The sequence below is a fragment of the Equus quagga genome, chromosome 13, assembly GCF_021613505.1.
Source record: "Equus quagga isolate Etosha38 chromosome 13, UCLA_HA_Equagga_1.0, whole genome shotgun sequence".
Taxonomy (NCBI): domain Eukaryota; kingdom Metazoa; phylum Chordata; class Mammalia; order Perissodactyla; family Equidae; genus Equus; species Equus quagga.
The window spans coordinates 100,434,374-100,444,259 of record NC_060279.1 but is presented as its reverse complement, the minus strand read 5'-3'; the positions used below and the strand labels follow the sequence as shown (position 1 = coordinate 100,444,259).

Sequence of the window (9,886 nt, the reverse complement as noted above, 5' to 3'; positions counted from 1 at the left end):
TGAGGAACAGGGTAGACAACTCTTTCCACCACACCCACCTGAAATCATCAAGTACTTACTTACTTTTATCTTTGAATATGGGGACTGTGGTTCTCCGATTTAAAGGCAAGGAATGGAGTGAATGCTAGGATGGCCCAGCAATGCCATGAGGAAACCTGCCAAGATCTCCCTCAGAATATTTCTTCATGCCACTTCTGGAGGCCACATACTATGCATATGACTATGCATATGACTTTTGTTAAAGTGAGACAAAGATTCTCAAACTCTTTGTTTGAATAAGTAGTAACCCCTCAAGGCATGGATTATTTTTACACCACTTTATTGAGATATAATTCATATACCAAACAATTCACTCATTTAAAGTGTACAATTCAATGCCTTTTAGTATATTCAGAGTTATACATTCATCACCACAATTTTAGAACACATTCGTTATCCCCAAGACAAATTCTACTCCTTTTATTCCCCATATGCTCCATCCCTAGGCAAACACTAATACACTTTATCTCTACAGATTTGCCTATTCTAGACATTTTATGTAAATGAAATACAATATGTAGTCCTTTGTGACTAGCTTCTTTATTTACCATAATGTTCTGAAGGTTCGTGTTATAGCATGTATCACTATTCATTTCTTTTTACTGCTGAATATTCCATTGTGTGGAGTGCCTTTTGTTTATCTGTTCATCCGTTGATGGACATTGGGTTGTTTCCATTTTTTGGCTGTTATGAATAATGCTGCTATGAACATTTATGTGCATGTTTTATGTGGATATATATTTTCAATTCTCTTTGGTATTTACCTGGGGTGGAATTAGATCTATGTTTAACCATTTGAGGAACTGCCAGATTGTTTTTGCATAGTAACTGCACCATTTTACATTCCCACCAGCAGTGTATGAGAGTTTTAATTTCTCCACATCTTTGCAAATACTTATCTTTATTCTTGATTATAGCCAACCTAGTGGGTGTGAAGTAGTATCTCATTGTTTTGCTTTGCATTTCCCTGATGGTTAAGGAAGGTCATGGGATTTTAGTATACCTTTATGCTCAAAAGGAATAAACAGAATTCCCTTAAGATAAAAACTCTCTAAATATTTATGGCTTTTATTAAAACACAGATGACAGTTTAAAAGTTATTACCAGGGCAGCAAATTGTGAAGTAAATTACTAATTAGGTTTACAGAGGACTTAGAAGGTAAGGGACAGGAAAATTTGATATTTAATGTCTAAGATGTTGCTCAGAGATCCATAGTTACTGAGCCAGTTGGGAACTGAGCTGTGTGGTGGTGTTAGGTATCTTTAACCATCACATCCGGTGATGGATCCAGTCAGGATCCAGGCTCTCATTACCTCCTGTCCCACCAAAATCCTACCACCCATGTTGCCACTGCTGAAGAATAAAGGAAAGGGGACATGTCAATGTGATTGAAAGTAATCAGTCAGCAAGAATTCATAGTAATCTCTTTTGTGTGCATAGTGCCTTATGCTATGCAAAGCAATTTTCCAGCTATTATTTTTAGTTTTGAGATAAACAGGGAGAAAAACACTAATTTACTGACTACACTGCAGACACTTTATATGTTTCATCTCATTTCATTCTCACAACAGATCAAGTGAAGAGAACTTATTCCCTTATTTACTGATAGGTAGAGCAGGCATGTCTGTCTTCATTTTGTATCTGAAGAGTATGAGGCTCAGTAATATTACAGGATATGCACAACTAAAAATGGTGCAGATGGCGACTGAATCTAGATCTGTTTGACCCCGGAGCTCATGAACACTCATCAGTCCTGCACCTCTATGAGCTTGGATCTATGAATATCTCCCAGTCAGGAGGCAGCCCATTTCTACATCAGATTATACAAAAACATCACACCCATCCTTTAGCTCCTATAAATCTCTGGACTGGGAGTAATGGGAAGCCAGGGAGCAGAAAGTGGTAGGCCTGAATATTTAACCAATTGTCTTTCCTCTTGTCTGCAGTCAGCATTTGGCTATGTTGTATTTCTCCCCACTGTCCTCAGAGAGGCTAGGACTGCACTTCAGCCTCACCAACCTCACTGACACGCTCTTCTGCTCAGTCTGCATCTCCCAAGAGCTGTCACTAGGCCTCCCTTTAGCTCATAGCCCATCTCCCCACTTTCTTTTCTTTTTTTTTTTTTATTGCAGTAACATTGGATTATAACATTATCCCACTTTCTTTTTAAATAAAACTTGTACTTGCTTCTTCTGTTACACTTTATTGATTTCTACGGGATCAATCAAGTTTTCTTTATTCTCCTTTCCCCTCTACTGGATTAAAAAATATTTTCTTGCTTTTAGAGGTTATCTTTAATTTTTTAACTTGCATTTTTGACTTGTAATTAATTGGTATCTCAAAAAAAAAGTCCTTAGAAGGCTTTAAGTACATTCTTTGTATCGTTATCTGGTGCTTTTAATCTAATTTGTTTTGAATACAATTAAAATTAATCATTGTTACTTAGTATATGCTTACTGAGACTTCCTAACATATTTACTGATTTCTCATATCTTTCTAGGTTTAACTTACTTCTTGCTAATGTACATCCTTTAGAAATTCTCCTGTGACTCTATGAAAGAATCCTCAGTCTTTGTCTTAAAATGTCTTTATTTTGCCCCATTCTTGATTGCTATTTTTCCTTTATCACTTTGAAGGTGTTATTCCATTGTCTGCTAAGATGTTGTGTGCCCAATCATCATTCCTTTAAAATAACATGTATTTTTTTTCTTTCAAAAGATTTCTTTGTAAGTTTGCAGTATCATCATGATGTGTCTAGGTGTTAGATCTACTTTCATTATCCTACTTGAGACTTATTTTGATTCATCTTGAAATCGCGACTTTCTTCAATTATGAAAAGTTCTAAACCATTTCCTTTTCTGATGCCTGCCCTCCTTTATTTTTATCCTTTGATGACCTTTCTTACAACATTTCCTAGATGTGTATTGGATCTTTTCATTTTTTTTTCGTATCTCTTCGTTTCTCTTTTACATTCCATTTTATCTCTGTGTTGTGTTCTAGGTGATCTCTCATTAAGTCCAATCAGTTACCCTTCAGTTGTAGTAATTGTTTAAGTTCTCTATTCTTTACTATCATTAGATTTTTTATTTCTGGAAATTCTCTTTGTTCTTTTTAATATCTGCAGATTCTTTTTTACATATTGTGCTTTTGTTATGACTTTTCCATTTTAAACATTTATTTTATATTCTTTCATGTTGTCATATTATATGCAGTTATGGTGGATGCAAACTCCCCCTTCCCCCACCCAGTTTTACTGATATAATTGACATACAACTCTGTATAAGCTTAAGGTGCACAGCATAATGACCTGACACATACACATTGTGAAATGATTACCACATTGTTTAGTTAACATCTGTCACCTCAGTTATTCCCAGTACTTGTCTGTGCCTTTTGACCACCTTCACCCAATTCCCCACCCCTCGCCCACTGTGACTTTCTTTCTTTACCTGCTGACTCTCCCCTGATGACTCTTTTCCTTGTTGACTTGTAGTTTTTGTTTTTGAGCTCATTTCAGTGGGGAAGAGTTTTTTTTTTTTTTTTAAACCAAATGTTATGCGCCCTGAGTTGGAAGAATGCCTAGAACAGCATTGGTGCATTTACTTCCTGCTGATTTGTTGTGAGGGTTTCAGTAGAACTCAACCAGGTTCTCTATGTAGGAATTTTTTTAAAGATTTTTTTTTTTTAATTTTTCCTTTTTCTCCCAAAGCCCCTGGGTACATAGTTGTGTATTTTTAGTTGTGGGTCCTTCTAGTTGTGGCATGTGGGATGCCGCCTCAGCATGGCTTGATGAGCGGTGCCATGTCTGCGCCCAGGATTCAAACTGGCAAAACCCTGGGCCGCCGAAGCAGAACACACAAACTTACCCACTCGGCCATGGGGCCGGCCCCTATGTAGGAATTTTTTTAAATTAAAAATTAAATTTCTTTAATAAATAGAAAGATTCCTTTTTTCTGTTTCTTCTTGAGTCAGTTTTGGGAAGCTGTGCTTTTCAAGCCAATTAGTTCATTTCATCTAAGTTGTCTTATTGGCATTAAGTTGTTCATAATATTCCCTTATTTTTTACTATCTATAGGATATTTCCATTTTCATTCCTGACATTGGTAATTTGTGTTTTCTCTTTTATTAACTATACTTAATAGTGGTCTATAAATTTTAAAAGTCTTCCCGAATAAACTCTTGGTTTTGTTCATTTTCTCTATTGTCTGCTTTCTACTTCATTGATTTCTGTCCATTTTTAGTTCTTTTCTTCTACTTATTTTGTTTCTCTTTTTCTAGTTTAAGCCTTTCTTCATTTAAAAAAATTGTGATAAAATCCACATAACATAAAACTTACTATCTTAACCATTTTAAAGTGTATAGTCCAGTACTGTTAAGTATATTTACATTGCTGTACAACCAATCCCCAGAACGTTTTCATCCTGCAAAACTGAAACTGTATGCAGTAAACAATAAATCTCCATTTCCCCCTCTCCAGCTCCTGGCAACCAACATCCTACTTTCTATGAGCCTGACAACTCTAGATACTTCATATAAGTGGAATAATACAGTGTTTGTCCTTTTGTGACTGGCTTATTTCACTTAGCATCATGTCCTCAAGGTTCTCCATGTTGTAGCATGTGTCAGAATTTTCTTCTTTTTTACAGCTGAATAATATTTCATTGTATGTGTATACCACATTTTGCTTATCCATTCATTCATTCATGGACATTTGGGCTGCTTCCACATTTTGGCTATTGTAAATAACGCTATGAATTTCCTGTCTTTTAATATAAGTCTTTAACATCCCTCTAGAGACTGTTTTAGCTGCATCTATCAAATTTTGTTAATGTTGTATTGTCATTTTAATTTAGTTCAAAATATTTTCTAGCTTCCCTTATGATCTGTTCTTTGACCCATGGGTTATTTAAAGGTGTGTTATTTAATTTGCATGTATTGACGGATTTTGTAGATGTCTTATTGCTACTGATTTCTAACTTATGTCTCTTGTTGAGAACATGTTCTATAATATTTCAGTCTTTTGAGATTTATTGAGATTTATTTTATTGTCTCAAACAGTGTCTATCTTGGAGAATGTCCATGTAGAGGAAACAAATGTAATTTCTCAGTTGTGGCATGTAGTCTTCTGTAAACATCAATTAGGTCATGTTGACTGACTGTGTTGTTAACATCTTCTGTATACTACTGCATATTCTGCCTATAAGTTCTATCAATTACTGAGATATGATTATGGATTTCCAACTATAATTGTGGATTGTCTATTTCTCTCTTTTGTTCTCACAGTTTTTGCTTCATGAAATTTAATGCTCTCATAATGAGTTCATAGCAGCATACATATTCCTGATGAACAGATATATGCATACACATTCCTAATGAATCACTTTTTTGATTGTTACATCTCTATCTTTTGTAATACACATTGACTTGAGGTCTACTGTCTGATATTACTATAGCAATGCCAACTTTCTTATACTTATGTATATATTTTTCTGGGCCAGTTTTTAAGTTAATTTCTTAGCTTAGAATTTCTGTATCACCCATGTTGTATAAAATTGAATATTTATATCCCACATTTCCAGGTAAAGTCCTAGAGTTTCCAAGTCTCATGGGTGAGCTCCTCACTCTCACAACACCCCTAAAAAAACCCAGAGACTGCAAGTTCCCTCATCTCTTTGGGCCAGTGAGTAGCATTTTTCTAGAAATATTTTATAGAACTAAGCAGCATCTTAGTTTCAGCTCTCTGCCCCCTGTTCCTGTGTAGAAAGTAGAACCCCAGACCTCAGTCAGGACTCTTAAGCATAACATGTGGGATTAAAATCTCTTTGGGGTTTCTGAGGTGTCGGCTTTACATGCACTGTTTTGATTCAGCTCTTTGTTTCTGGATGCAGAATTTTCCTTTTTTCTTTTCTCTCAAACTTGACCATTTTTAAGACATTTTGTTATAGTTTAGATGGCATTTTATGTGTTTGTAGGGGGAGCAGGGACAGGCATCCATTTTTTATGTCTCTCTTCTTAAAAAATTTCTTCTGCAATTTCTTCTTGCCCTGTACCTGGAGGAGGGAAAAAAAATTGGAATGATTTCCTCCTCTTGTAAAAAACATAAGGGAGGAGTGGAGAAGAGAACAAGAATGGGTAGTATCGAACTTATGTCTAAAGGAAGGCTTAGGACACCATTTCTTCTTTTACTGAGGTCCAAGGCCTGCTCCATTCCTAGGCTCCTGTCACCATGGACCTGCTCCTCTTGTCCTCTCTCTTCTCTAGTGCTTTTTTATGTATAGAGAGTAGGTTTTCCTATCTGTTCTTTCAACCATAGATTACTTCCATGCCTTTGCTGCCTGTCACAGAGTAGATGCATATAAATGGGACAAGGCAATCCTGGGATATGATTACAAGGGAGAGATGAAGAAACATGATCCAGAAGGGTGAGTTGGAGGGGAAGAGAGGACACAGTGTGACATGGGACCTCCCTTCTTGCCATATACTAATATTGTAATCTACTGATTTTACTGCTGTCTTTACTCACTAGAAAGCCAAGGTCTATGGACATAATGAAATCTTTTCGTTCTATGTGCTCTTCTAAGCACTCACTACTTAGACATCAAACCACTGCCTAGAGGAGAGAGGTTCATCCAGAGAATATATTCTTATTTAGAGAATGTATTTCTGTTTGTGGGCATGAGAAAGGAAATGTTAAGTGAAATATCCAATTAATAAGTTAAAATTAGAAGAACTTGGAAAAGGCACAGGTTTATCTAGAAAGAATAAAAGGAAATGTGGACCAGTTTCATGAAAGGGAATCATATCTCCAGAAAGTTTCATATATGCTAGGGGGAAAAAGACTATTTCAGACAGGAGAGAAGAAACATCATCTCATCTGAGCCGTGCCTTTAGGATTTGCAAGAGAGAACCTTTGCTCTTGTGGCTTCTTTTTTGGAAAAGTGAAGAAGGGGGAGACAAGGGAGGCAAAAGAAGCCATGTGAAACCCCACTTACCTCAGAGTTTCCATAATAACTTGGTTACATCTGCCTAGTTAAGTAGTGAACATTTGCTATTAAATATTAATGAATAATCATTATGCTAAATATTAACTACTCAGTAATATGGTCAGGGAAATAAAGAAATTGATTATGTACTTTTCTACACTGCAGGCTACAATCAGATGGAAGAAATTTTTCCTTTAAATGAAGTTTGAAATACTACTTTGACAGTAAATTTTTTTTTTTTCCCTTTTCTCCCCAAAGCCCCCCAGTACATAGTTGTATATTCTTAGTTGTGGGTCCTTCTAGTTGTGGCATGTGGGATGCTGCCTCAGCGTGGTTTGATGAGCAGTGCCATGTCCGCGCCCAGGATTCAAACCAATGAAACACTGGGCCGCCTGCAGCGGAGTGCACGAACTTAACTACTCGGCCTCGGAGCCAGCCCGACAGTAAATATTTTTACTAGAAAATGACTATTTTAATTACCATGAAACTGACCTTGTGATTAGAAGTATTTCAGATTCTTTTTCTTGGCATAGAGTATGTGAAAGAGTTATTAAATCACCCATGATTTCATCCAGGAACAGGGGGAAAAAAAACCCCACCTCACTCAAATCTGTTAAAAGTAGTACATAGAGGTAAAAAGAAAGTATTTTCTTGTGTGCTACCTATTGAGTCCTAGTCATTTCAACATAGTAGAATTAGTTCCTGTGGTGTTCCAAGTATGCAATATTGTCATCTAGAAATTACAATTTTATCTCCTGCATTCCAATTCTTTTTTTCAAAATGACATATGTAAGTTTAAGGTATACAATGTGATGATTTGATACATCTATATATTGTGAAATGATTACCACAATAAGGTTAACCAACACCTCCATTCTCTCATAGACTTACCTTTTTTTGTGATAATGACATTTAAAATCTACTCTCTTAACAACTTTCAAGTATATAATAAACGGTATTGTTAATTATTATCACTATGTTGTACATCCCAGAACTTATTCCTCTTTTAGCTGGAAGTTTGTACCCTTTGACCAACATCTCTCCATTTCTCCCCCGACCCCAACTACCATTCTACTGTCTATTTCAATGAGTTCAGTTTTTTTAGATTCAACATATAAGTGAGAACATATAGTATTTGTCTTTCTCTGACTTCTTTCACTTAGCATAATGCCCTCATGGTCCATCCATGTTGTCACAAATGGCAAGACTTCTTTTTTTTCTTTTTTTTTTTTTCAAGATTTTATTTTTCCTTTTTCTCCCCAAAGCCCCCTGGTACGTAGTTGTATATTTTTAGTTGTGGGTCCTTCTAGTTGTGGCATGTGGGATGCCGCCTCAGCGTGGCTTGACGAGCGGTGCCATGTCCACGCCCAGGATCCGAACTGGTGAAACCCTGGGCCGCTGCAGCAGAGCGCGTGAACTTAACCACTCGGCCATGGGGCCAGCCCCAAGACTTCCTTCTTTTTTAAGGCTGAATAATATTCCACTGTATACATATACACCATGTTTTCTTTATCCATTCATTGGTCAGTGGACACGGGTTGTTTCCATGTCTTGGCTATTGCTCATAATGCTGTAGTGAACATGAAAGTGCAGATATCTCTGATACCCTGTTTTCACTTCCTGTGGCTCTTATATTGCTATTTTACTTGACTAGAAACAGTTATAATTCTTCAAGCAGAATCAAAATGACACATACCTAACCAGTTGCATAGTTTCTCACTCATTCATTAATATTACCTACGTAGTGATCCACTTTCAGTCACCATAAAATGAACACACAAAAATGATAAAGAGTTGGTGCAGACACATTCAGTCTCCTATAGATCTCATCTACTTCACAAAACCACAATGCCACAGACCCTACATGACATTGATAACTCCACCGAGCCCATCTCATCATTTCAAAGAAGACGACCAACTCAAACTCAGAAACCACTTACCCCAGAGTCACACATAGTCTCAAACACAAATCACTCACAACTAATCATTCTACAAGGTTTGTCAGCTTCTTAGAAAGTTAAACATAAACTTACCTATTACCCAGCATGTTTTCTTCTAGGTATTTCCCCAGGAGAAACAGAAACATGCCAGCTTTATTCATAATATATAAAACCTGGAAATACACCAAATGTTCATCATGAGAAAAACCAATAAACACAGTGTGGCATATCCGCACAGTGGAAAGCTGTTCAGAAATAAAAAGAACGAACTACCCAACATTAAAAATCTTACAGAAGTCAGATGAGCTAAAGGAGACATATGGACTTGTAGAAGTGACAGCACTAAGTGACGGTGTGACCTATACGAGAACCTGGCTGTCTCTGTTGTGACACTGACTGGAAAAGGGCACCGCGGGACTTCCTGGCGGCGACGGTGTCACACGCGCCAGGGAGCCACACGCGCACAGCGTTCGCTACGCCGCCCTGGGGCTTTCTCAAGGGGCCAAACGGACAAAAGCAAGACCACTAACACCATCCGTCACCTGGTCCACGACCGCGAACCCCGGGTCCCGCACGCACAGGCCTGAGCGAACCGAGCCTCCGCCGGCTGCGGCTCCAGCCCTCGCTCTCGGCCCGAGCTCCGGGCGCCGCCTCGGCCCTCCCCGGCCCGGCTCCCCCGCCTCGGCCCTTCCCGGCGGGTTTCCGGCTCGCACCCGGTCCTCCCGGGCCCGGCTTCTTCCGTTTCCCTCCTCGGCCGCCACGGCCGGGCTTCCGCTTCCCTTTGCTGCGCCCCGGGGCCCTGGTTTGCAACTGCTTCCTGGGCTTGGGTGCTGGGTTCTGGTTCCTCCCACCCCCTCACCTCGCTCCCAGACCATCACCTGGCTCTTGGGAGTCTGGAAGAGCCACAGCGGCGACCCTCGGCC

General features: G+C 38.4%; 1 protein-coding gene across 1 annotated transcript; it reads right to left on the bottom strand.

The window, feature by feature from the left end:
• Window positions 1-8,540: 8,540 nt before the first annotated feature.
• LOC124250394 (translation initiation factor IF-2-like) lies at window positions 8,541-9,838 on the bottom strand. The gene is made up of 3 exons (XM_046682191.1): window positions 9,506-9,838; window positions 9,057-9,136; window positions 8,541-8,593 (listed from the first exon to the last, which is right to left on the bottom strand). Exons 1-3 carry the CDS (start codon window positions 9,836-9,838, stop codon window positions 8,548-8,550), a joined length of 459 nt encoding a protein of 152 aa, XP_046538147.1. The 3' UTR covers window positions 8,541-8,547.
• Window positions 9,839-9,886: the final 48 nt, after the last annotated feature.

Excerpts from the sequence above, each read along its gene's own strand:
- LOC124250394 (XM_046682191.1), bottom strand. The coding sequence starts at position 9,838 with ATGGTCTGGGAGCGAGGTGAGGGGGTGGGAGGAACCAGAACCCAGCAC. Across the intron at positions 9,137-9,505 it reads GGTTCGCGGTCGTGGACCAG|GTTTTATATATTATGAATAA; the intron begins GTGACGGATGGT and ends GTGTATTTCCAG. Across the intron at positions 8,594-9,056 it reads GAAAACATGCTGGGTAATAG|CATTATGAGCAATAGCCAAG; the intron begins GTAAGTTTATGT and ends TGTTCACTACAG.